The 27,088-nt window shown below is 43.4% G+C and overlaps 2 protein-coding genes across 2 annotated transcripts in view; one reads left to right on the plus strand and one right to left on the minus strand.

The window, feature by feature from the left end:
- Positions 1-436: 436 nt before the first annotated feature.
- The window catches only part of MTOR (mechanistic target of rapamycin kinase), a 62,911-nt gene continuing 36,259 nt past the window's right edge, over positions 437-27,088 (plus strand). Inside the window, exons 1-25 of the mRNA XM_009906757.2 lie at positions 437-669; positions 996-1,196; positions 1,926-2,060; positions 2,515-2,790; positions 3,091-3,199; positions 4,053-4,239; positions 4,430-4,558; positions 5,284-5,528; positions 5,700-5,915; positions 6,555-6,760; positions 7,291-7,413; positions 7,757-7,846; positions 7,930-8,022; positions 8,505-8,639; positions 8,982-9,111; positions 9,616-9,866; positions 11,788-11,874; positions 12,811-12,978; positions 13,242-13,354; positions 13,962-14,124; positions 14,422-14,514; positions 15,183-15,329; positions 16,132-16,274; positions 17,373-17,535; positions 17,658-17,803. Of these exons, the coding sequence (XP_009905059.2) occupies positions 532-669; positions 996-1,196; positions 1,926-2,060; positions 2,515-2,790; positions 3,091-3,199; positions 4,053-4,239; positions 4,430-4,558; positions 5,284-5,528; positions 5,700-5,915; positions 6,555-6,760; positions 7,291-7,413; positions 7,757-7,846; positions 7,930-8,022; positions 8,505-8,639; positions 8,982-9,111; positions 9,616-9,866; positions 11,788-11,874; positions 12,811-12,978; positions 13,242-13,354; positions 13,962-14,124; positions 14,422-14,514; positions 15,183-15,329; positions 16,132-16,274; positions 17,373-17,535; positions 17,658-17,803 (3,887 nt within the window). The 5' untranslated portion in view covers positions 437-531. The remainder of the gene's footprint in view (positions 670-995; positions 1,197-1,925; positions 2,061-2,514; positions 2,791-3,090; positions 3,200-4,052; positions 4,240-4,429; positions 4,559-5,283; positions 5,529-5,699; positions 5,916-6,554; positions 6,761-7,290; positions 7,414-7,756; positions 7,847-7,929; positions 8,023-8,504; positions 8,640-8,981; positions 9,112-9,615; positions 9,867-11,787; positions 11,875-12,810; positions 12,979-13,241; positions 13,355-13,961; positions 14,125-14,421; positions 14,515-15,182; positions 15,330-16,131; positions 16,275-17,372; positions 17,536-17,657; positions 17,804-27,088) is intronic.
- On the minus strand, positions 19,170-25,970 carry ANGPTL7 (angiopoietin like 7). The gene is made up of 5 exons (XM_009906756.2): positions 25,182-25,970; positions 23,435-23,535; positions 22,923-23,117; positions 21,728-21,926; positions 19,170-20,092 (listed from the first exon to the last, which is right to left on the minus strand). The coding sequence occupies exons 1-5, from the start codon at positions 25,558-25,560 to the stop codon at positions 19,923-19,925; spliced, it is 1,044 nt and encodes a 347-aa protein (XP_009905058.1). The 5' UTR covers positions 25,561-25,970; the 3' UTR covers positions 19,170-19,922.

Below are 27,088 nucleotides of genomic sequence, written 5' to 3' on the forward strand. Positions count from 1 at the left end.
CTCTGGCCTGGAAAGACCATCCCTAGAGCTGATGGGGAGAGCAATTTCCTTGGTTCATTCAGTCTTTGACTTCTCTGCTAAGGTGGACCAGCTGTAGTAGTTGCATGTGGATGGATGCCTTTCTATTGGGAATGGATCTGTCATCCCAGGGTGGATTACTTTTTTTTTCCCTCTCTTTTTACACTACAACTGGGGAACAGCTGTGAAGCTGCTGGATGTATTTTCCTGCCCACTTAGCAAGTTCAGGCTGGAAAGAATGGTGGCCCTTTCCTATTGCTTGATTTTTATTTTTTGTTCTGTGGAGTTGCAGTTTAGGAGGAGTTAATGGGAATCTTTAAGGAATGGATAGGGAATACTAACTCATCCAGGGACTACCTACTGTCTGCCTCACTGACTGTTAAGGAGAACCTGCAGCATTGCTCCCTTTTCTCTGTAGCGAGCCTCATCGGTGTTGAAGGAGGGAACGCCACCCGCATCGGCAGGTTTGCCAACTACCTGAGGAACCTCTTGCCGTCCAATGACCCTGTTGTAATGGAGATGGCCTCCAAGGCTATCGGGCGGCTGGCGATGGCTGGTGACACCTTCACAGCTGAGTATGTGGAGTTTGAGGTGAAAAGAGCTCTGGAATGGTTGGGAGCTGACAGGAATGAAGGTCGAAGACATGCAGCTGTAAGTGATCTTTTTTTTTTCATCTTCCATGGAATGGGATGGTTGGGATTGGTTAACAGTAGGCACAGAAAGCTCTGGTCAGGATCAGAATGGTTGCCAGTCCACATGTGAGGCTGTGATGCTCTAATGCTTCTTCATTGCTTAGCCCAGTGACTAAAGAAATTGAAACACCATTGTGCTAGGAACTATGAAAGTATGGAGGTGGAAATAGCTCCGCTCACAGACACCGACAGTCTAAATAACTGATACTATGGTCTAGAAATTATGGGGTTTTTCTGTGGGTGCTCATTTTAACAGACTGTTGCTGCTTCTCTCCCCACCTCCAGGTTCTTGTCCTGCGTGAGCTGGCAATCAGCGTGCCTACCTTCTTCTTCCAGCAAGTGCAGCCCTTCTTTGACAATATCTTTGTGGCTGTGTGGGATCCCAAACAGGCCATCCGAGAGGGAGCTGTTTCTGCCTTAAGAGCCTGCCTTATCCTCACCACGCAGCGGGAGCCAAAAGAGATGCAGAAGCCCCAGTGGTACAGAGTAAGAAAAGAACTGTGCTTGGAAGCAGCTCCTCATAATGCAATGCAAATGATCAAGTGCCAGTTCTTAGAAGAGCTGTCTAAGCCAAGAACCTGTGTCACCATTGTCAGTATGTCTCAGAGTCAGTAGAAAACTGCCTCCCTTGAAAGGGTTGGAATATAATGGCTTACAAAATGAGTAGTACCTTTATTCCACTGTAAAAATAAGGAAGAGACTTACCTCCACCAAGAATCTATTGCTCTAGCTGCAGCTCATTTTCAGCTGTTGAGCCTGACCTAGTTTTATAGCCATGTAATCATCTCTCTATTGTCTTCTCTTACTAGCAGATGGTTTTGTTAATGTTGATAAAACATGAGTGAGAAAAGTAAGAGCTCTGAACCTTAGCTTTGTTGCCATTTTCACATGAATTCAAGCTTCATAATACCGAATAAGGCTTGGACAGTGCAGTCAGATGTGGGGAACTTTGGTTCCTCACAGTCAAGTATGTGATGCAAATAGTGATGAATCTTTACCATGGTATGGTTGACTAGCTGTTTGATTAATGCTGTTGAAAATACTCTACAGCAAAGTCCACAGCTTCTGTGTGAATCTGAATTTTGTAGTCTTGCACTCTGTGACTACCCTTGAAAACTGCAGGACATCAGTAGCTCTAGACTGGCAGGATTACTTTATTTCCAGAGGTTTAGTTTCTGCATCATCACTGAACTGCTTTTTTGTTTTCCCTCCAAGCATACATATGAAGAGGCTGAGAAGGGTTTTGATGAGACTTTGGCCAAAGAGAAAGGAATGAACCGCGATGACCGAATCCACGGTGCCTTACTGATTCTCAATGAGCTAGTGAGAATCAGCAGTATGGAAGGAGAGGTGAGCAAATGCACAAACTGGGGATTATGGCTTTTGCTTGCAACGTTGATTGACAGTGTGTAACAACTCATCAACCTGGAAATATCCCATTGTGTGTGAAATGGAGTTGTTGAGTTGAGAAGTCACCTGAAAGTGTTGTCAGAGCATTGATTATTACAAATTGCAGCGTGGCAGAATAAAAACAGCGACAGGTCTGGGCTGAGCAGGTTGTGAGCTTTGATGGAAAGTGCTATGATCTGGATTCATTACAATGATAAAGATTTTTACACCGAATGAGGACTCTTTATTGCACCTTAAATACCCAGATATTTTTGCTGAATTTTGCTTAGTTGTTGTTTTACAGCCATTTGGATATCAGTTACACAGGCTACTGCTCAGGAGATTTGAGTAGCACTGTGCTGGGAATCTCTTATTCAGCTTTTCCTTAAAGCCTATGATTTTCTTCTTTGTCCAGCGCCTTAGAGAGGAGATGGAAGAGATCACTCAGCAGCAGCTTGTGCATGACAAGTACTGCAAAGACCTGATGGGCTTCAGTACCAAACCTCGCCACATCACTCCCTTCACTAGCTTCCAGTCTCTTCAGCCCTCTCAGTCAAATGCTTTGGCTGGTCTTCTGGGCTACAGTGCCCACCAAGGAATCATGGGTTTTGCAACCTCCCCAGTCCCAGCAAAGTCTACCTTGGTAGAAAGTCGATGCTGCAGGGATCTAATGGAAGAGAAATTTGATCAAGTAAGTGTTTGGTCTTCAAGTTGTCTATCAACATTCACAACATGGATTTTTGTAGAGCAGTTGTCCTCTGTGTCCTTACTTAGCAGATAATGCTGCCTAGCGTTGAAGAGAGACCTCAAACTCAGTAATTACAACTATCCTGTCTTTGTCACTCAGAGCAAGTGATTTACTTTCTTTGAAGCAGTGTTTATCATCCATCTTTCTAAGGGGCTCTGAAGCCAAATGTCAGTAGAATGCCTTAAAGCACCCAAGTAACACTGGCAGTGGTCATCCTTCAAAGCCCAATCTATTTCCTTTCAGGTGTGCCAGTGGGTTCTCAAGTGCAGAACCAGCAAAAACTCTTTGATCCAGATGACAGTTCTCAATCTGCTACCACGGCTGGCAGCTTTCCGTCCTTCAGCGTTCACAGGTGATGAGACAGATGGTTGGATGTTAGAAGTGTGTCTGGAAGCTATCCAGCTCTCTTTAGTCCAGATGAGCTTGTGCAGGCAATGCAGCAGCACAAAAATGGTGCTTGTAAGATGAACAAATTCCTCTGTAGGAGGACTGTCTTGGGGTTTTTTCTGGATAAATGTGATTTGATAGCTGATGGCAGAATGTTGCTCTGATGAAGAAAATGGATTGCCAACCATTATCTGAATTCCCTGGTCAACACTATAAAAGACTGAACCTTTTTGGGTTTTTTGGTGGTGTTGGTTTTTGGTTTTGTTTTGTGTGTTTTTTCCCTCAGTGTGAGAGAGTTGGGGTTGAACTCTGCTCTTTTGCTTCCACTCAGTGTATCCCAATAATATCGGCAGAGTTGTCTTCCTTTTCCCCTGTTCCATGTGCTGGGAAATACTTGCTAGCTTTAAAGCAGGTCAGTTGATTTATCAAGCAAGCTTAGTAGAGCTTCAGAGCTGCAGGCAAGTCACCAAGTTTCTCTAAACAGGTTGGGACAAACTTTATCATTCCAAATTTCCAATCAAGGTGCTTCGATCTTATTTGTGTGTGGAATCCAATGCAGTGATGTGTTTTGTTTGTTTTTGTGGGGTTTTTTCATAGCTTATTTTAGTGATTTTTTAAATTTTTTTTTTTTTATTACAAAAAAGAAAGCTTCCTAAGCTTCATTATATGGTGATGTTTGCCACTGCTTGTGCCAGCAAATTTTATATGGTTTTGTCTGTTCCTTAGTTTTATGCTTGTAAAGGTTTACTTGCAAATGGGATGCAGCTGTACAAACCTGAATGAGTTCCAATACCTGTGCTGTTCTTTCTTTTGGGCAGCTGATCAGTATCTTCCAGACACCATGAATCATGTTCTGAGTTGTGTGAAGAAGGAGAAGGAGCGAACAGCAGCCTTCCAGGCTTTGGGTTTGCTTTCTGTGGCTGTGAGGTCTGAATTTCAAGCTTACCTGCCAAAAGTTCTTGAAATCATTAAAGCAGCTCTTCCACCAAAGGACTTTGCCCACAAGTAAGTATGTGAAAGTTAGGGGAAGAAACTGAAAAACTAGTTCTTTGTATAATTTTTGTGATGTGGGAGCAAATTATTGTATTAAAATCAGAGGTGTTTCTGTGAGACTGGTAACACAGAAGTGGGGTGAGGAAAGATGTTTGAAAAAGAGCCACTCCTCTTAATGAACTTTTGTATGGTCCCTTTTCAGGAGGCAGAAGTCTGTACAGGTTGATGCCACAGTCTTCACCTGCATTAGTATGCTGGCACGAGCCATGGGACCCAGCATCCAGCAGGACATCAAAGAGCTTTTGGAACCTATGCTGGCTGTGGGCTTAAGGTGAGCACAAGGCATAGGAGCATATTTTACTGTTAGCCACTGGATGGCATTGTTTGCCATACAGAATGAGCCTTTGACAGTCTTCAGTGAGAAGGAAGATTATTACTTTTAAATGACCCTTCAGAAGATCAATATGGCTCTTGCAGAAGAATAACAAGTAACTCAACAGCCATTAACACTTAAGTGTATTGGTTTCTGTGTGAAGAAATCATTTTGTAGAACAACTGGTGAATTCAAAAGCAATCTCTTTTACTTTTCACTATCCAGCTGGCAGGGAAGGAGAATTTGCTCCTATTTTCTTTCACCTTTGGAGCTATCAGTTTCTATTGGGAATTCCCTGGCTCATTAGCTGTTAGTATGAGAGGGTACAGAGAAAGTATCCAGGAGGCAGGAAGCTGTTTAGATTAATGTTACCACTAGGAAGTGAATTTGTGTCTAAAAAGCACAAGTAGGAGGATTCACAATGACTTGTAACAGTATTCTACCAATATTGCCTAATGTAGCCATGTGTGCTACAGTCCCAGCAGTTTGCTCACTAAGTTCATCCAAGAAGGTCACCTCAGGTGCCTGAGCTCACACTGGGACCCCTGTGCTGTGCTGGCAGGTGTTGCTGTGATACATGAATGCCCACAATTCTCTGATGAGCAAAAGCATAAACAAAAGGGTGAAATATGCACCTTTTTTGTTTGTGTTTTGATGACTCTCTGTCTGCTTCTTGCCCACAGCCCTGCTCTGACAGCTGTGCTGTATGACTTGAGTCGCCAGATCCCCCAGCTGAAGAAGGATATCCAGGATGGGCTGCTGAAAATGCTCTCCCTTGTGTTAATGCACAAGCCTCTACGACATCCAGGCATGCCAAAGGGCCTGGCCCACCAGCTTGCCTCCCCTAGCCTCACCAACATCCCAGAGGCCAGTGATGTGGGTAGCATCACCCTAGCCCTTCGTACACTGGGTAGCTTTGAGTTTGAAGGTAAGAGGAAATAAAGCAGCAAGCAGCAAAGGGATGTGGGGTATGTGGGATGTAAGCACGAGTGCATTGGAGAAGAGTCCAAGTAGCAGAAGAACTCGGAGAGCTTTATTCAAACTTCTGTTCTCTGGTAAGTCCAATATTGAGGTGTAAAACTCCTCATCTTCTTTCTAGGCCACTCTCTGACCCAGTTTGTTCGGCACTGTGCAGACCACTTCCTGAACAGCGAGCACAAGGAGATCCGGATGGAAGCAGCCCGCACCTGCTCTCGCTTGCTTACGCCTTCCATCCACCTGATCAGTGGCCATGCCCACGTGGTCAGTCAGACAGCAGTGCAGGTTGTGGCTGATGTTCTCAGCAAACTGCTTGTGGTTGGAATAACTGATCCAGGTCAGTGTGGGGTACAGAGGAAAGAGTTCTACCACGTTAGTTTTTGGTGTGTGAGCAAGTCAGGACATTAAGGCTGTGGTAGAATTTGCGCATACCTGCTAGCAACTGAAGCTGTCATTCTTAAATTTAAAAGGGCTCCTAATTTTTCTTCCCACATATTTTTGATGTATTAATAGAACACTAGTATAAAATGCTCAAACTGTGCCCTTGGTAATCCTTTGAACTAGGTGGAGCCTGAGATGTCTTTTGTTGTTGTGGCCTTAAGCTTTGTAGGTTGGGAAGGAATTGGTCCTTTCTGTTGAATCTTCCTAATTGATGGGTAGTTTTTAATTCTTTCAGTTGCAATATGGCAGCCTGAAATGAGCTTTAATTTTCTTCATGCTGCCTCTAAATGTGCCTCTAGGTGCAGGAGGTCAGCTTTGTGCTGATCTGCCTATAGGGACAGTTCTGAGCAGCACTAAATCTGCTGGGCTGACCTGCCCTGCTTCTCATTGTAAAACACTGATGTAGCATCTCATGGTGGGGGAGCTCTTAGCATTTCCCTGAGGTTGTGAGAAGTTTTTGAGGCCAGTTTGTAAATAAAGGCAATAAATCCCAGGAGTGTACTGCATCTAAAGAGAAATAAACATGTTCTTGCAGACCCTGACATACGTTTCTGTGTGCTGGCTTCTCTGGATGAGCGATTCGATGCTCACCTGGCTCAGGCTGAAAATTTGCAAGCTCTTTTTGTGGCCTTGAATGATCAAGTGTTTGAAATCCGAGAGCTGGCCATCTGCACCGTGGGTCGCCTGAGCAGCATGAACCCTGCCTTTGTCATGCCCTTCCTGCGCAAGATGTTAATCCAGGTAACAAAGAGGGATGCCTGCAGTGGAAAGAGAATAGTTGGTATTGAGACTAAGATGGTGTTGAAGAACTGGGCTGTCTAGCTGTAGTTGATGTGTGGGAAAGTGGGGTAATACCTCCCCTTTGGAAAATACTGCCCAGCTTAGCAGGTTTCAGCAGATCTTTCTAGTGATAGATGTTTCAACTGAGGCTCTAAGGATGTACTACAAAGGAAAGGATAAGGATAGCAGTCCTGACTTCACCTCACGTTCATCATGCTGCAGTGCTGTGTTGAGGAAGGATGGTCTGTGCTTTTTTAATTGAATGAATAGCACCACTTTATAAACCTACATGGGTTTGGAGCCATCTGTTCAGCTTTAAGCTCATTCATTTTAGCTTCATTTAGACATGAATGGCTGGATGGTGTATAAATCTAGAACATCCTTTACGAGTGCTGAGATTTGTTGTCATTGGACAGGGAAGAAGGAAATCCAAAGAATTTTTGCCCACCTTAATTTCCCCTGTTCTCACACTTCCACTGTCTTTTCTGCAGATTCTGACAGAGCTGGAACACAGTGGTGTTGGCAGGATTAAAGAGCAAAGTGCCAGGATGTTGGGTCACCTTGTTTCCAATGCTCCACGCCTCATTCGTCCATACATGGAGCCTATCCTTAAGGTAGAGTCTCTGTACAGTTCCTGGTGACTTCAGAGTGAGATGGTACAGCAAGTAGATACATGGCCCCCAGGAGCTGCAGTCCTTTTACTTCTTCATAGCAGCGAAAAGATTGCTGTGGATGTTACCCACAGTAATGGCTGTAGGGGACAGTGTAGCCAGCCTTGATTCTGGATTTGCATGAAGTTTGTGAAACTGAAGTTTCATTCACTGTTGGAATGCTCACCATGATGCAAGTTGAGCCCCTGTGGAATCAATTTCAGACATAAACAAAAGATAATTTTGAGTACTGTACAGCGAGGAGTCTTCTGAGCACATTCTAATTTGTTCCTCTGTCACCAACCAGGCGCTGATTGTGAAACTGAAAGATCCTGATCCAGATCCAAATCCAGGGGTGATTAACAATGTCCTGGCTACAATAGGAGAGCTTGCACAGGTAGGGATACTGCAGATACCTCTTTGCCCTGCTAGTCAGTTGTTTTTGGCAGTGCTAGATGAAGGATTTTTCTCTTTCAATAGGTCAGTGGGCTGGAAATGAGGAAGTGGGTGGATGAGCTCTTCATTATAATTATGGACATGCTACAGGATTCTTCTCTGCTGGCTAAAAGACAAGTAAGTGTTTGACCGCTGCACTGAACTTGCTGTCCGCTGTGACCGAAGCTGCAGCGAGATGTCCTTGTGTGGATCATTGATTTAAAGGTTCCACAAGTCTGTCTTGTGGAGCATATGGTCATGCTTGTAGCACACAGGTGAGGGACTGCAGTGCCTGTCTGCTGTGACATAGTTGTTAAAGGAAAAGTAGAGGGGGGGAAAAAAGGAAGCAGTTTTTATTGCAGGCTTGGACCCACTGAACTGAAAACCTATTTGAATTATGTCTCTGAGTGAGGGCAGTTATGGCTGTCAGTCTAAGCAATTGTTGACTATTAGTTGCTTTACTGTTACTTATTTTAAAACACTCTTTATAGAGGCTTTCAAACCATGGGCTATGGGTTACAGTGTGATGCTGAAATGCTCAAAGAAACTTGACTGGTGAATGAGGTGACATAATAAGTTTCCTGGTCAAACCTAATATTCTCTTGACTTGATCTTTCCAGGTGGCTCTTTGGACATTGGGACAGCTAGTGGCCAGCACTGGTTATGTGGTGGAACCATACAGGAAGTACCCAACTTTGCTGGAGGTGCTTCTGAACTTCCTGAAGACTGAGCAGAACCAGGGCACCCGTAGAGAGGTATGAACAGGAAGCTAACACAACCATTACTGAAAGTTTTGGGGAAGAGAGACTTATCAAATAAATGTATCTTCATAGATCTGGGGCGGTGGGAAGGGAGGTGAAAGAGCACTGTTGTGGCTGATTAGAAGTGTACAGTAAACAGATTCACAAGGATGAAAGTTTTGAGTCCTGCAGCAGTTGAATGGAAAGCATTCATAGTTTCTCCAGGCAGTCTGTTCAGTTCCACATCTTCTCTCTTTAATCTTCAGAACCTTCCCAATCACATGAGTTCATGCATTGACTTCTGTCCAAGTGATGATGAAGCTCTGATGAATTTTGTCTTTGTTTCTGTCTTACCAGGCCATTCGTGTGCTAGGGTTGCTGGGTGCTTTGGACCCTTACAAACACAAAGTGAACATTGGCATGATTGATCAGTCACGAGATGCTTCAGCTGTCAGCCTCTCAGAGTCCAAATCCAGCCAGGATTCTTGTAAGCACCTGAATTTATTTTCAAGTGAATAGATTAATGATATATAAGAAAGCCATTGAGGTCCTGGAGCCTATCCAGAAAAGAGCAACGAGGCTGGTGAGGTGTTTGGAGGGTGTCATATGAGGAGCAGCTGGGGAAACTGGTGGAGTTTAGTCTGGAGGAGGCTGACTACAGCTACCTGAAGGGATGTTGGTCTCTTCTTCCAAGAAACTAGTAATAGTATGAGAGGAAATGGGTTTAAGTTGTGCCATGGGAGTTTTAGGTTGAACATTAGGAAGAACTTCTTTACTGAGAGAGTGGTGAGGCGCTGGAACTGGCTACCCAGGGAGGTGATGGAGTCTCCGTCTCTGGAGGTGTTCAAGAAGTGTGGTTCTTCAGGACATGAATTGGTGGTCATGGTAGCTGGGTTGTGGCTGGACTCAATCTTAAAGGTCTTTTCCAACCTTAATGATTCTATGATCTATGAACAATTTGCAGCTTGTGATGCTACTTTCTTTCTTCTAGCGGACTACAGCACCAGTGAGATGTTGGTGAACATGGGAAACCTCCCTCTGGATGAGTTCTACCCAGCTGTCTCTATGGTGGCACTGATGAGAATTTTCCGAGACCAGTCCTTGTCCCAGCACCACACAATGGTAGTCCAGGCCATCACTTTTATTTTCAAATCCCTTGGGCTGAAGTGTGTGCAGTTCCTGCCCCAGGTCATGCCAACTTTCCTTAATGTAATCCGGGTTTGTGATGGTGCCATCCGAGAGGTGAGTGTGCAAGGGACCAATTCTTCCTTCCTGTACCTCCGCCCTGAAACAAGAATCCATACTGAAAAGAGAATGTGCCTGGCTTTGGGCATTGCTGTGCTATGTGCTGCTGCCAAGCATGCTGCAGAAGTGAGGTTCAGCTTTGCTATTTCTCTCTTGTGAGCATTTGGTAGAATATCCAGTGGAAACAATTTTCCTGCTTCTTATTAAATCAGCTACTTCTGAGCATAATCCCTGGAAGGCCAATATTTGATTCTGTTTTTATTATCAAGCTGGTCTTGTTCAGGAAAACAGCCTGTGCAGCTTCCAGAGCTTTCAGTGATCCCTGCATTCATGTGCTGTTGCAAACAGTATTATTAAATAATAGAGGGGGATTCTTTAAATTTCTGATGGAACCATGTACTTTGGCTCATCCAAGAGAAGGAAAATTCAATTTGCCACAGTCTGCTAACATTCAGAGCAGCGTGGGTGGTGATTCTACAGCAGCATTTTCTCTTCCTTCCCACTGAAGTTACAGTTTTAGAAGGAAATGAGAATTGTGTGAAGATAACAAGAGGCTTAAGGTTCACCTAACCAGAGATGGCTGCTGTTTGCCAAGCCTTTTCCTCAGGCAGCTGAAAATAATCTCTGGGGTGGGAAGGGCAATTTATACTCTCATTGGTGCTGTGTTTTGTAGGTGGGATGGGTGCTCCCTTAGCAGAATCCCAACCCTGCTATAGAACCCCTGTTTTCTCCCAGACTGAACTACTACTCAGATTGGAAGGAAAACATCTCACACGCCTGGGTTGGCCGAACTCCTAGACCTGACTGATCTAACTTGCTTGAAAGCTATGCAGTTGTGCACACTCTGTTTAAAAATTTTCAGGTAAAAGAAGATGGTGAAAGTGTACTGGGGAGAAGAGCTGAGGTGGGTACACATGACACTAAAGCTTAAAGGAGGCTGGTCCTTGTCCTGTCTGTAAGCATCCTCTCACAACACCAAAACAAGGCACAACAGAGGAGCTCATGGTTCTTTTTTTTTGGTACATGTGGGTGCACTGCTCTCACTGAAGAAGTTGATGTTATTTCTTTCTCAATTAATTTTCACAAAACTCAATTATCTCTCTGCCTGAGCTCCACATTGTATTTGTCACTACAGTCTTCAAATACTGCATGAAGAAATGAAATTAACATATGGTAACTTGAATTATTCCTAGAGGAATAAAGCTACATGCATTTAGTTTGTGGACAAAGCTATTTAACCCTTCTTATTTCATACCAGTCTCAAAAGTAAACTCATCAGCATGAGTGAGGGCATAAGATTGTATTGGGGCAAAAGGCATTGCAAAACTGACATCAGACGTGCAAATAAAATTGTTTCAGTCACAATTCTTCTGTGCTACGATCAACCATCTTTCAAAAACCAGGATATTTCTGGCAAGGACCAAACTCTCTTCCCCAGTAACTTTTCACCAATGTATCTTGGTGGGGATGGGAAAGAGTACAGAAAGATTATCTTCAAATGTGCGTAAGTTTACAGGCAGGGGGAAAAGATGTGGGGCTAAAGTTTTTTGGCAGCATCCTTCAAACCTAAATTACCACACTCTGTAGTGGCTTGTACTTGCAAGTCTATTGACACATTATAAACCCCTATTTGTATGCTTTACTCTCTAAGGCTTTGAGCTTATAAAACTTTTGATGCAAGTTGAGGAGGGGAAAGCCAACCATAAAAACCCCAAACTACTCTTACTCCTCACCCATAAAACCCCAAACCACTGAGCTGAAGCTGCCAAGAATGTAGCCCCAGATTTTGAGCATACAAGAGCTATGCATGCTGTTTGTATGGTAAATGAGCTTGCAGTTGGCCTGTGAAACGTGTACCTGTCATGGCTTTGATGTTTTGAGTAAGCTGCATTGAGCACTGCTCATTTCTTCCTTCCAGTTCCTCTTCCAGCAGCTGGGGATGTTGGTGTCCTTTGTGAGAAGTCATATTCGGCCCTATATGGATGAAATTGTCACCCTGATGAGAGTGAGTGTAAACTTTATGCCAGCATTTTGCTGCCAGCACAGGTGGACAGAATTTCTGTCATTATCAATGTATTGGTTACTTCATACATTCATGTGAAGTGCAGAATTCCATACATTTGAAGTACTAATTGGATTTTGAAATACCTATTTGAAACAGTAGTATCTGTTATTACTAGAGAAGAGAAGACTCCAGGAGGAATTTAGAGCTTCCAGTACCTGAAAGAATCCTACAGGAAGGCTGCAGAGGAGCTTTTCATAAGGGTGTCCAGCAATAGGACTAAGGGGAATGGTTTTAAGCTGAGGGAGAGCAGGGTTAGGCTGGATCTTAGGGAGAAGCTCTTCATCATGAGCATGGTGAGACTCTGGAATAGGTTCCACTAGGAGGTTGTGGATGTCTCTTCCCTGGGGGTGTTCAAGGCCAGGCTGGATGAGGCCTTGGGCAGCCAGTCTAGTTGAGAGGGGTCCCTGCCCATGGTGGGGAGGTTGGAGTACATGATGTCCAAAGTCCCTTCTAACCTAAGCCATTCTATGATATTAGTAACTGCTATATGATCAGCTCCTAGGTTCTGCTAGTCCCTGAGTTCTTTTCAGGGCTTGAACTTTGTGCACTTACTACTTTCAGAAACAGTTTTAGTAAGAGGTGTTTGGATTTCATGGATAGGTGACATTTCACTTCATTTTCACTTACTGTTTGCAAAGACTTAGAAGGAATAGGAAAAATCAGTTGCCTAAAGGTTGTTTATGACAGCTATAAATATCCTGAAGGCACAGGGTGTTTTGAAAACAGACCAAAACTTCCAATTTATATTAGTCTAGTATAGCCCCTCCTTGTGATCTGGGATTTATCTGGAGATTGTCTTCTACAGCTTTTCTTGTAACTGGTACAGCTCACTTGAAGAACTGAGTCTTTTTTTCCCCCTTTTTTTTCCTTCTATAGGACTTCTGGGTCATGAACAACTCCATACAGAGCACCATTATCCTACTTATTGAGCAAATTGTGGTAGCTCTGGGAGGTGAATTCAAACTTTATCTGCCTCAGCTCATTCCTCACATGTTACGGGTCTTCATGCATGACAACAGTCAGAGTCGTGTTGTCTCCGTCAAGGTGAGTGAGTGGGAGACTGCACTTCCTGAGCTGGGTTCAGTGTTGAGTTGGGTAAATGCTCAATGTGCTGGGCTCCAGCAGAGCTTCTGTTTGTGTGCTGCAAGCAGATGGGATAGGTGCAGTTCAGCAGTGGCTTGGTGTGAAATGTTGCAGACAGTGCTTTGCTGAAAATGCAAGGTGGAAGCAACTTTTCACTAGATGCTGCCTTACCTAAAGTTCATCTCTTCAATGACTGAGTCACACTGGGTCACTTTTCCCTCTAGCTATTGAATGCGATCCAGCTCTTTGGAGCTAACCTGGATGACTACCTTCATTTGTTACTACCTCCTATTGTGAAGCTATTTGATGCCCCAGATGTCCCAGTGGTGGCTCGCAAGTAAGTGTTGGCTTTGCAGTCTGTCCTCTTTTCTTTTTTGCCTTTCGATATCTAAGTTCTGCAGTACCTGCCCTGACCACATGTAGAATGAAATACCACTTGATTCCTACTGTGGTTTTTCTCTGTGAAATCACTGTGGAAGGCTGGCTTTGCTTGGATGTCACAAGGTTGTTACTAGATTTCCTTGGGCACAGACTATTACTTTCTGCTTCTCACCTTCCAGAATTTTAGTCACTGCAACTTGCAAGCTGCCCTGCAGGTACTAGCTGCATTAACAAAGTTCTGGTGACCTTTTTCATAGAATCACCATAGAATGGTGATTTGGGTTGGAAGAGACCTTAAAGATCATCTAACTCCAATTCTTTGCCATGGGCAGGGATATTTCCTACTAGACCAGGTTGCTTATAGGCTCCATCCAACCTGCCTTTGAACACTTCCACTCCACAACTTCTCTGAGTAATCTGTTCCAGTGCCTCACCACCTTTTCTTCTATTACTATTGATGCCGAGGAGGCCTGAGCACGAATCACATGTATATTCTTACATCTCATTTCTGCTGTGTTCTCTCATGAGAGCTTAGTCCTCCCTTCTTTCTGCTCTGACTTTAGAGCTGCTCTAGAAACAGTCGACCGCTTGACCGAGTCCCTGGATTTCACCGATTACGCTTCACGGATTATTCATCCCATTGTGCGGACGCTAGATCAGAGCCCTGAGCTACGGACGACTGCAATGGACACCCTCTCCTCTCTGGTATTCCAGCTAGGAAAGAAGGTAAGAGCCGCCTTAGGCTTGAAAGCTCACAGAAGGAGGAACTGTCCCAAAGATTGATGTTTTGAAGTTGAATATTTGCATTCTGTATTTTAAAGAACGTAATTTTTTTTCCTTCTCTTAGTTGTTTCTTGAATCAGGAATTACTGAAATCAACATTTCAGAACTGATTTCTTGTGAGGTCAATAAAACAAAGGTGGAATTTAACTGCTTTTGGTGACACTGAGTACAAAGAAAAGTGGTACTTAGCTGCTCTTGGTGCCACTGAGTAACTAGCTTTTGATGCCTTCCCCTGTACAGTACCAGATTTTTATCCCGATGGTGAACAAAGTTCTGGTGCGACACAGAATCAACCATCAACGCTATGATGTTCTCATCTGCAGGATTGTAAAGGTGAGTTGGCAAGTATCTAGCTCTTTGTAGAAGGGCACTTTGGGGATGTTTTCTTGTGGAAGCAGATGTAGCTGTGAACTTCACTTTGAGTTACTCATAAAATGAAGAGTTGTTGCAGTGTTGTGTGTTAAATGCAGCTTTATAAGGAGATTTTGAGATTACATTGGGAAATTGTCAACTGGTTGCAATTATTTCCTGTAGAAACATCACTGCAAGTTTCTAGGCAAGGACTTAGACTTGTAGCCAGTGCCTTTTTTTTTTTTTTCAGTACTTCTTAAATGTGGATTTCCCTTATTTTTCCCACAGTACCAAGACTGAGATAACAAGGTCCCCTTATTTTCTGCAGCATGTTCCACATTTCAAAAAGTCAGTAACTGCTGTTCGGTGTGATTAGCTTGGAACAAGTAGCACACTGCTGTTGTAACTTACTAGTGAGTCAAAGAGGAAAGAGTACTTGTTTTAAGGGGTGTTATTTTGACTTTTGTAACTAGGAGCTAAGATTTTCTACCAGTTACATTGAATAGAAATGGGATATCATTTGGGTTGTCTGTTTTATAAGGTTGTAATTAGTATAATGAAACACAACTGCTTCACAAACTGTCTGCATGACCTTATCATCTGTTTGGCTTGTGTGGGTGTGATCTTCATTTTAAGCCATTTTGTGGTAGGGCTATACTCTTGCTGATGAAGAGGAGGATCCCCTGATTTATCAACATCGAATGTTGAGAAGCAACCAGGGAGAAACTTTGGCCAGTGGTCCTGTGGAAACGGGTCCCATGAAGAAATTGCATGTTAGCACCATCAACCTGCAGAAGGTAAGAATGGACAGCATGAGTTTGCTGCTGAAGGGAGGAGCTGTTGTGTCACATCTATGGAGTTTGTCCTGTGCATCTAAACTGCATTTATTTTCTTCTCTTTTCTGTTGCAAGTTCTGTACAAAACTGAGGTCAAAGTAGTGTCTGAGACTCTTTAAAATTAGAAGGTGGTAGGCAACTTAAAAGAGGAACAGCTGGATTATTAGGGTATTGATGGCCATGAAGTCATCTTGACACTTTCTTCTTATGTGAAGTGTGAACAAGACTTCCTAGATCACAAAGAATCATCTGTAGCTTCTAGAGACATGTTCTTCAGAGTTTCTGCCTTATTTGTCAGCCACTTCTCTGCTATCTTACTGCTGTTATGTCCTGAAGGGAGTATAGAACTTAACAGCTAAGCAGTGACTAATCTGAACAGTAAATGCATGTGGCATTCAGTTCAGTGGTGGGATGGATTAGTTTGAAAATGCTGGACTTAAAATGTAATTCTAAATGCATAAAGTATTTTTAAGCTGATGTTTCAATAGTGGCTTTATCTCTTGATGTATTTTTGTAGAGGAAGAATTATTCATGTTAAATACTTGGCAGGTCATGACAGGAATACATTTAGGGAAGATTTCTTAGAAATGAGACTGAAGTGCTGCAATTTTTCTGGCGAAGTTAACGGATTTCAGGGAGTTGAAAAGGGAATCTCAACAATGTGATTGGGAGCTGTAAAGACATAATGCTGCCTGCTGATGGATTCTTCTGCTTTGGGGTAGTGCTTCCTTTGGTACTTGAATTGTCTTCTTTTGTACTGCAGGCCTGGGGAGCAGCTAGAAGAGTTTCCAAAGATGACTGGTTGGAATGGTTAAGAAGACTGAGTTTGGAGCTGCTGAAAGATTCCTCCTCACCATCCTTGCGCTCGTGCTGGGCCCTGGCTCAGGCCTATAATCCCATGGCTCGGTAGGGTAATTCTGGTTTTTTCACTTCACTTCAAATTGCAGCTGCAAGCCAGATACTACAAGGAGAAAGAAAGTTACTTAAAAGCTCTTAGATCCCATAAATAGAGATGGTTCCTGTTATGGGACAAATCAAATAGCTGGCAACTTGATTTTGTTTTCACCCTTCCCAGTTGGCTGCTCCATGATGTGCACAAAATCTTTCAGTAGAATTCTGCATATTGGTCTACAAATAACATAAAGCACATGAAAGGGAAGCTGGAAAAACAGCAGACTATGAAATAGTTTTGAGGATCTACTGTGGATGCATAAAAATGCCTCTGAGTGGAATAAACTGCAGTGGTTTGGGTTTTTTCGTAACCAGTATGTCTGGAGAGACTTTGAGTTTCTGGAAGCGGTTGCCCATTTTCCTTTTCTTGAGAGTGCATACAAAATTGACTGTTGCTGTTGGAGAAGCAATTCATTCCTGGTTTAGTCTTGTCTTAATGTGAATGTTACCATTGTTGAAGTAGAAGGGCAAACAGCATGATGGAAAGTCAGCAGTTCCTAGGTGGGCAGAGGTGATGCTGGTGTCCTCCATGTGTGCTCCATGCATCTCAAAGCCCTCTCACGGTATTTTGTCACAGTACTGGCAGTGACTAGGGCTGTCACTCTCTGGTTTTCATTGCCTTTTCTCCTCAAGCTTTGCCACCATTGCAAGCTCCAGGTAGCACACTTCTCTGGAGAGCAGAGAAGGCACAAGTGTTGTAGCCTCTGTCCAGAGAAATGTACAATCACCTTTCTTACTGCATTCATTTGTGATATAAGAGAAACCAGGCAGAGAAGAGCATCCTTGCTGCTGTGAAGAGTTTGTTCTTGCCTAAAGTTCTTGCTGGCATATGATAGCACAGTGTTTCTACTATTGTAGCATCCTATTATGGGTATTTTTAAGATGCAAGTTTCACTAACTGTGTAAAAGCTAATCCCTCTCTATTGCAGGCAGACATATAAACACATTTTGTAGCTCTCTTTCTCTGAATGCAAGGGCAAGTACACTGTCAAACAGACTTTTCTCATGAATAATGAATTCCCACCTCTCACTCTCTTCTGTTTTCCTCCTCAGTGATCTCTTCAATGCTGCTTTTGTTTCATGCTGGTCTGAACTGAATGAGGACCAGCAGGACGAGCTGATCCGAAGTATTGAATTGGCCCTGACTTCTCAGGACATTGCAGAAGTCACTCAGACACTGCTGAACTTGGCAGAATTCATGGAGCACAGTGACAAGGTAGAGGTGCTATGAAGCAACTCTTTCCCAATGCCTAGTTTATAGAATGGGTTTGAAGGGTTTATGTCTACTTTGTTCTTTTTTATACTCATCCTGCTTTTAATGCACGTGCTTCTGCCCAGGGTCCACTGCCTCTGAGAGATGACAATGGCATTGTGCTCCTGGGGGAACGTGCTGCCAAGTGTCGAGCATATGCCAAGGCCCTTCACTACAAGGAGCTGGAATTTCAGAAGGGCCCCACCCCAGCCATTCTGGAGTCTCTTATCAGGTAGGACCACAACTGATGAGATTTCTGCTCTTACATCACTGCCAGATTTAGGACAGCATTAGGATCAATCTAGACAGTTCTTAAGATTCCACTCTCTACCACAAGACTGCTGTAGGCTAACTAGCTTGCACTCTCCTAGATGCTGACTTCTGTCCTTCTGTTACGTGCTCAAAATTATGATAGAAGCCATGGAAAGATGTACAGGAAAAAGCAGAGTCTTCTGCTTTCTGCCTCTCACCTGTCAAGTTCAATATGGAATGCTGTGGAGTGGCTGTAAGCTAGATCAGAGATTTCTACACCTACATGTAAATAAGGAAGAAAAGCTCTTGGTGAAAAATTCTCATCTAGTTCAGGAAGAGTTCATTCTTCATATATCAAATAGAAGATAGAACAAGAGTGGATTGTTTCCTGAGCTTTGTCAACAAGACAGATGTTACCCTGAAACACCTTAGGTACAAGGCTAAACTGTTTTAAAAGGTGAATCAGTTTCATATCACAGAAATGCTAACTCTGCTATCTGAGCTAGACAAATTGATTTTGGTTGAGCAAAACCTTAGCTTTGTTTCAGGCCTTATAATTCCTTGGAGTTGTGCTTTCCTTTTTTGGTTTGTTTGGTTGGTTTTTTTCCCCCCTCTCTTTCATACCTTGTTTTCGTTCTCTTGGTTTTCTGAGGAAAATCTAGAATTCAGTGTATTCCTTCTTGGCCCAAATCACTTTGCAGCTGTTTGCTCTTTAATGTGCTTTTTTAATACACAAAGACTCAAAAGTCAAGCAGGACTAAAAATGAAAGGCAATTTATTAGAAATGAAAAAGTTTAGAAACCTTTAAAAATTCATTTGACAGACCACAGTTAAAATAGTTCCAGCTATAGTTCCACACAGATGAAATCTACAGCATGAATAATCAAACATATTTAAGGCAATTCCCAAGACACCTTAATCTCCCATTTCACACAAGACTGAACAATTTAAATTAGATTCAAACTCTCTTTCAGATGAATAAAAATAGATATATTAACTGTGACTATTTTTTCCAGCACACTCAGAGTGATATGGCTACAGGAGGAGTCTCTCTCTTTTGTAACTGTTCTTTTTAACACTGTGTTATGTAAGGATACTGATAGGTGACAGAACATCTCTAGGTAGCTTGTAAGTGAGTGATCTTCAGAACAGATGTTAATGTTCCTTAGCGTAGTATGCTAGCACATATACCCTTAGGTTGGAATAACTTCTGCCACTTAATGGATTTTCTAGTGTGTGTTAGTGTTTTGCTCATGGATGCAGTGGTTTTAATTGTTGAGTTTTTTGGCTATGTGGCTGGCTCTGGAGATTTTTATTTTTTTTTTGCTGACCTGCTGTTGTCTAACCTGAACACAATTTTGTGACAGCCCAGTAAGTTGCTTTGTAATTCACCAGCCTTTGGGTGATCTGTGGATAGGAATAAGCATCACAGAGCATACAGGAGAAATCCTTCCTCCAGGGTTACTGTCTTCTGGGTGCAGACTTCTGTGGGGACCTACTTGAGGCAGCAGTAGGAGATGGCAGTAAAACTTCAGGAGGGAACCTGGGCAATCCTAATTGATCCAAAACTTTTCAGCTTTGCTTTTTTCCTGCGTGGAAATGTAAGCCACTTACTGTACACTAAAAACAGGTGCATCAGGGGCACTTCTGATTGATTCCTCTGGTATGAAATGAATATTTTGTGATGTGAGTCCCGCTTGGAAGGAGGGATGCTTCTTTTAGACACTAAAGTAAAGGTGACAAAAAGGCCTTTTTTCAGTCCCTGTCTGGCTGGTTAATGCTAAGGCAACTCACCAGTCACAATGCTAGTGTTAATACAGCAGTGGGTGTTCTGAAGGTGCTGTAAGTGCATTCTCTCCTAACCTATTCTAATACAGCGTTTTTCCCTTTGGAAAGAGTCATAAGAGGAGGAAATAATTTTGAGCCCTGATGACACTAGTGGCTGTGGCAGGTGCTTAGTGTGCCTCTGTGTTCATAGCCAGTATGTAGCTGTTGCACATATTAGATGAAATGAGCGTTTATCTGGGTGAGTTGGAGCTCTCCGTTGCCCACCTTCACCAGTGGCATCACATAGCTGTACAAACAAATCCTGGTTCCCTCTATGGTTTGAAGTCCTCTGGCCGGATCTTCATCTCAACTCTCTTCAATGAATAGGTTGAGCCGTGCCACCCATACCAGGTGATGCCATCCATGTTCTTGGTGTGCTCTCCCTTGCGGTAGTAAACCCCATTCAGGTTGGAATCTGTGCAGCAGTTGTACCAGTAGCCACCTTGTCAGAAAATGAATAGATTCCTGGTGAGCCAATTACTTAAAACAGGCATGCTTTGTGTTAAGAATGACTGCTTTTTCTGGAGGAGAGAGACCAGAATGCAGCATTTAATCCTTGGACCCTATGGTCCTGCTAGCTGGGATTGCAGATAAATTCAGAACTTCAGATAGATACTGAACACACAAAGCCTTTACAGTTCCATAGTCAAATTAGTCCAGTAGCTTTTCATCCACTTGCTCATTCCTCTTAGAGTATTTCATAGATTCATGGCATGGTCTGGGTTAGAAGGGACCTTAAAGATCATCTAGTTCCAATCCCCCAGGCACTGGCAGCAGGGACACCTCCCACTAGACCAGGTTGCTCCTTGACATGTTTCTGTCTCTGACTCAAAATGAGCATGGAGAACAGTTTTGGTTCTTAGTGTGGGCATCTTACAGTGTTTAAAAGGTTTCTGGACTCTGCAAGGAGGCTGCACTATTTTATTGAGACTGACAGCAATTTTGTTTGCATGCCATGTGGGGGCACAGTGGGGAAATTAAAAATAAAGGTCAAGACACAATGAAGACAGTTACTTGTGACAGACCTCATATAAAGATGGTAAATTGGGTGAAGAGAATAACCTCATTAGAAGCTCTTAATATAAACTAGGAATAAAAGATTAGAATTCAGGTTGAATCTTGAGGTGTATGTAGGATAATATAGGAGAATAATTACAAATCTTTAATTCTAGAGCTTGAAGCTTCATAAAAATAGAAGAAAAAATAAAGACCTTTCAGAAAAATAGTTTTCTGTGTCTCTGGGTTACATCAATGTCTGGGATAGTCTGGCAGATTGTCAGGTGCACAGAGTGGGCTGGATAAATGTGTGTAGGTGAGAACAGACAGTAAATCATTTGGCAAGTACTGATGCAGCCTGGCTCTCTGTAAATCAGTCTTAACTGCAAGATTTCCCACACAACCCAGAAGTGTGTATTCCAGAGTTGGTCACCTCTCCCTTGCTTGCCATTGTCACTTGGAAAGAGAGCCTTAGGCTCTCTACAAAGGACTCATGCCTCTGTACTCAGCACTGGCAAAGCTGCATTTCAAGTACTGTGTTCAGTTCTGGGCCCCTCACTCCAAGAAGAATGTTGAGGTTCTGGAGCATGTCCCAAGAAGGGCAACAAAGCTGCTGATGGGTCTGGAGAACAGGGCTGGTGTTGAGCACCTGAGGGACCTGGGATTATTTGTTCTAGAGGAAAGGAGGCTGAGGGGGTACCTCATTGCTCTCTACAACTCCCTGAAAGGAGGCTGGAGCGGTCTCTTCTCCCTAGTATCAGGACAAGAGGAACAAGGATAGGACAAGAGGAAATGGCCTGAAATTGTGCCAGGGAGGTTTGGGTTGGAGATTATGAAAAATGTCTTTCCTGCAAGAGTGGTCAGGCATTGGAACAGGCTGCCCAGGGAGGTGATGGAGTCCCCATCCCTGGAGGTGTTCAAGAAACCTATGGACACAGCACTGTGGGACATGGTTTAATACTAGTCTTAGGTCAAAGGTTGGACTCAATGATCTTAGAGGTCTTTTCCAACCAAAGAAGTTCTATGATTGCATGACCCAGGCAGCTCTGTGGGGCCAGGAAGGTGTTTGTGAGTGCTTTACCTTTACGGAACCGGGCACAGTCATCCACACACTTGTCATTGTCCTTGTCCTTCGTGCTGAAGGCTGTGTTGTTGTGGTAGCGCAGGGAGTCGCGCCCTGTGTTGCCGGTGTAGTTGCCCACGAAGAGCCGATAGCTGTTGAGTTCGTTGCTCAGGGTGAACTGCTGGTACTGCGCGTAGCGGACGTTGCCTTCCCAGTCCTGCCACGCAACAGGGAAGAAGAAACAGGTCCTGTGAGAGCACTTAGGAGAAGATTCCACCATCTGTGGTTCCATACAGTGCAGTTGTGTGTCTTTTCTCAGTTGTAGATTTTTCACAAGTTATGTTCTGTTTTGGACACAGGCTGCAGAAACTTAGAATTGTTTTGGTTGGAAAAGATCTCTAAGATCCAGTCCAGCCACTGACCTAACATCACCATGGCCATTAGACCATATCCCAAAGTGCCATGTCTACATATTTTTGGAACACCTTCATGGATGGTGACTCCACCTTCTCCCTGGGCAGCCTAAAATTCCCACAGCAAGGCATCATATTTCCAGGTCTTGCCTGCACTGGTAGTAAACAATGCATATGGAAACCTGGTGTGCAGCTCTGGTATTCAACATCCTTATCTCAAAGCACTGCCATAAGTGATTTTCTTCCCTCTCTGAAACAGTGGCTTTTAGATCCAAAGCCATTCAACTCATTCTTTGGATTGTATATATCCCACCCCTCAAAGGTATTGACCAACTATAAATGAGTCTAAGATAAACCCAAGCCTTTAGCAGACTGTTGTAAGTTGTTTTGGGGTAATACAAGGTAAATTCTTTTGCACACATGCTGGAAGGAAGTGATGCAAAAGGAGAACACCCAGAGCCTTAAACTTCATGGGGCCAAAGACTCTGTGAGTCTTGAAATCTGAGGTGGTCAGCAGTTTGCTGTCTGCCTGCAGTGAGTTCTGCAAGGTTCTCTAGAGTCCCACATGTTCCCTAAGATACAATCTCTGTGCAGACAGAAAGTTGTCCTACTGACTTTGCACAGTGGAGGACACAATTCCATCTAATACTTGAATGGATCACAAAGTCCATCCTACCTTATTCTCCTGTAATTAAAGCACACAAATTCTTTTGGTCTCCTGTTGAGATGGTTTCTGCTTCTAGGCAATCACTTTGTACAAAAAACCCTTTTGCTGCTGAAACTTAGAGCTTATTAATTACCTCCAACTCCACTCTCAGAACAGTGGGGCGTCTTGAGAGTCTGTAGATATTTTCATTTCCCAGCCAAAAATCTCCCCTAATATTGCCAAATCCATCCTTGTATTGTTTCCAGTCCCTGTTGAAAGATGTCAAACCAACTTTACGCCTCTGGATGATAGTCCAGCCACCTCCATCTGTTTCCATGTCACAAAACACCTAGGACAGGACAAAAGGCAGTGTTTACTTCTCGGTAGACTTAGGAAGGTTTGTTTCTCTTAACACTCTCTCACTACTTGGAGAAATTCCTGTTCTGTTTAAAAGTAATGGGGGGGAAAAAAATCCTTAACCCTTTTCTATTTTCCCTCTTAAATGTTCACTCTTCCCTTCCTTGAAGTTTGACTGCATAAAGATAATGATTCCAAGTGCAGTGTCATAACTCAGTATATGCTCTTTTCATTTCTGTGATAGACAATTATTTCTTGATTACATTTGAGAAGTACTTATAGCTTACATTTTGTACTTAACATCCTTACCTCCAGATCTGGACTCCCCAAAAATTCATCAGGAGGTAGCTTGTAAACACCAGAAATTCTGTAGTTCCTCTGGTAGAGTGATGAGCAGTCATAGACAGCATCTACTTGAATCAGAACCAGAAAGTAAGAATCTGAACAGCAACAACGGCCCTATATGAGTGATTTCTGCAAAGCTTTCTGTAATACAAGGCATAATTAAGTGAAGAAGATTCCCACAAGTGTTGTGCATGTGGTAGGAAAAGAGAGTGGAGCACTGGGACCTTGTCTTGTTAACCTTCCCTATCCCAAGAGGCATCTCTCTCCTTTCTCTTCACATTGTTGCTGTGTGTCTGTTAGAAGGTTAAAAGTGCATGTTTCCTTCCCCTCCCAGGTAACAAAGGCATATCTTCTAGAATGGCTGTCTGCTGCCAGATTTGTTTTGCTTTGTGTGCCTGAGCAGGTTAGCTGAGTTTGGGGTTGAGACATACTTGCTTAACACGTTTTACGCTAGAGCCTGTGACAGAGGTGGTGGCTTTTAGCTGCAGTCAGTCTGTTAGCTTCTGCAAGCTTCCTTTCCTGTCAATGCAGGAGCTGACTTGAATTGCTGTGCATGTTACCATCTCCTTCTGAGGAAGATAAAGCAGCTGAAGCAAGGCTTTATCCATTCTGACAGTTCTCACTGTAATACCTGAACATCTCTTACCTGGTGAGGTGAGATGTGTCTGCTTTACATACCCTTCAGGGCCACCTTCTTCTGTGTGATGTTTTATTTTTTCCAAACCTCCACAGAGATTCATTATAACAAAAAAACCCAATAGTTTAAGACACACTGTAAACAGTAGTGTGTCAAAACCACAGCCAAGGGCATTTTTTAATTTTTTTGTTTTAATTTTGTAGGAAGAATTCAGTAAATAGACTTAGAAGTTCTTCCTTGGCATCTAAAACAGCCTTCTGGCAAAGCCAGTCAACCCCAATTATCCCAGCCAACAGCAGTTTCTTTTTAAGCAAGTTTTAAGCTTGTTGCAGTGATTTCATTTGAGGAGAAAAGTCAACAAAAAGGACAGTTTCATCTTCTAGATGCAGCTTTACAGGAGCTGACCTACAAACTGCACCTGCATTCCACGGTGAGTCCAGGCCTGTGCAATTACTGCGCAGTGAAATTCTCCCTCGGGGAAGAGAATTTGGAACAATTTAACTATGTTCTGCCTGGGCTTATACAAAATTTGCATCATGCCTCATCTAAAGCCTTGAGGTTTTGAGAATGACCATTCAAATTATGGGTCACTCTTTCACTCTGGTTCAGAGGAAGTCATAAAGATACAATTAGAAATCTTCGGTAGTGCTTGGAGAGCACTTTTAAGTGTTTTGCCAACTTCAAGTCTCCTGTCAGCACTGTGAACTTGCAGGATATTACTGCCAGAGCCATTCCCTGACACAGCCAGATCCTGTTCTTTTTGGATTGGTACTGTACTGTCAGAAAATGAAAGACTAGGCCAGGTTCCTCACTGTACACATACAGCACCTGTTCAGTTTTTCTCCTCCTTGATAACAGACACACAGATACTAAAATACAGCTGCCTCTTTGGGCTTTGGCAGATGAATTCACACCTGGTTCTCTCAGGATCGCCTGCCAACAGCAGTGCTGCATACACATCCAGTCTGCATACTTGCTATTCACATTAGTGGGGCACGCTAGCATCAAGACCTAGTTGTTAGTTCATGTTGTGCATTAAGAGGTGTGTCGGGAGCTTGGTGACTCCCTGCTTACCAGCTGAAGTCTGTGTGACGGTCTGAGCCGCCTGCAGCTGCATGATGTCTATTTGGTTGTTCATTTCGGAGTATTTGCTCTCGGCGTCAATGAGGCGAGACTCCATCTGCTTGGTGCTCCCTTCCAGCTCCATCACCTGCATCACCACGTTCACCCAGTCACCTTCCTGCTTCTTGCTCAGCTCTTGCAGCATTCTGCTGAGGTTGGCTACTTGCAGCTTGAGCTCCTTGATCTCGTCGCAGCAGGCTGTCATCTTGGACTGTGCATTCCCATTGATTGTTCTCCTTTTAGGAGGCTTCTGCAGCATTGCAGGGTAGATTGCCACAGACACAGTGACAAAGCAGAGCCATGCCAGCTGGGCACTGGATCTTGCTGGCATTTTTGCTTACAGCAACAGAAAACTTCCAGCTGCCTGTGAGTAGTCTGAGTGCAGCTGGGGTAGCTATGAAACTTTCAGCAAGTCCTCCAGCAGACTGGTACCTAACTTCCTTCCAGTGAAGTCAGTCTCTGAAGGTGGAGCCTGAAGAAGTAGCTTTTTTTTCAGCCCTCTCCTGTCAGTCTCTGTACTTTGGAAATCTGTCTCAAAGCTCCATATATACAGTTTTTCTGTTTACCTCCACCCCCCTGAAGCTATGAAGAGCTTTCTGGCCCCTCCCAGTTCAGCTGCTCATATCAGGTGTTTACAGGGTGAAATTGGAAGAGGTTTCAGCCAAGAAGGGTTTGGGAAAGCAGGAGAGAATTCACTCAGTTCTGTCTTGAAAGGGGTGTGGGAGAGGACTGGGCAGTGAGGAGAATTTCCAACAATTATTGCCTGTTGGATTGTAGCCCTCTTGGTGACTAGCTCTGGCACTCCAGTAATATTAGAGGTCCAGGATGTGAAAAGACTGTTCCAAAGAGAGTATGTTTATAGAAGTTCAAGGAAGGTAACTCCCTATCAGGTAGCCCTGGCTGCAATGAGTCCTACTAATACATTCCCCAGAAGGTGTAGGGGGAACTCTGCAATTGCAGTGTTTCTTAATTTAGAGAATATTGTAGCAAATTCATCAGTTCAGCACCTAATCCTCCTCTCTCTGCACACTGATGCTTCTGCACTGTTGGTTTTGTGGAATTCAGTGCTGTCCTCTTTAGAGATGGGATATCTGAGGGTGGAATGGAGAGAACTCTGCAAAATACGTAAGTCAGCACCCATGCCTCTGTTTGTTCAGAGTGGACAAGCAAGGGGACATTATATCATGCTGAAGGACAGTCTATTTAAAACTGACAAGAGCTGAGTTTTTACAGGCAGTATGATCTGTCACACAGCAGGATTATGGTGACCAGTTTAACAACAGCCTTTGAAGAGAAAATCTATGGCTAACTAAAATGTCCAGTTACATAAAGTGCAGATTTAAGATTTACTTTTAAATCTTTAGGCATTCAGAGTATAGGTCAAGTATTGGCTGCCTGAGATATGAGAGGAGACTAGAAATTGCTATCTTTTAACAGTTCAACAGCTGATTATGGCTGTTTGATCCCAAAGTTGAAGCATTTCAGCAATGGTACAACCTTTTGCAGGTGGTTTGCAACTTTTGTTCTAGATCCTTACAGAGAATTTCTTGCTGCTGCCCTGTAATTGCCCAACGTGTGGCTTCTTGCATCTTCTGCAGAGTTGCTGATTGTGGTAACTGGCAGAGTTAAGGTGGAAATGAAGTAAATGGCTCAGGTAAATGCTCCTGGGGTAAAAAGCTTCTTGGTGTCCAAGAAAACAAAGCAAATCTTGCTCCATTTGCACTTGACATGCACTACAGCTGGCTAGAAGGTTTTTTGCAGAACAGTAAGGAAAGACTTCCCAGGGTGTAAAGATTTAGGAAGCGCTGGAGGAGTAGAATATGAATGGAAATGTTTCATAAATCTGATATTTCTTAGAG

The sequence above is a fragment of the Dryobates pubescens genome, chromosome 33 (genome assembly GCF_014839835.1).
Source record: "Dryobates pubescens isolate bDryPub1 chromosome 33, bDryPub1.pri, whole genome shotgun sequence".
NCBI classification, from domain to species: domain Eukaryota; kingdom Metazoa; phylum Chordata; class Aves; order Piciformes; family Picidae; genus Dryobates; species Dryobates pubescens.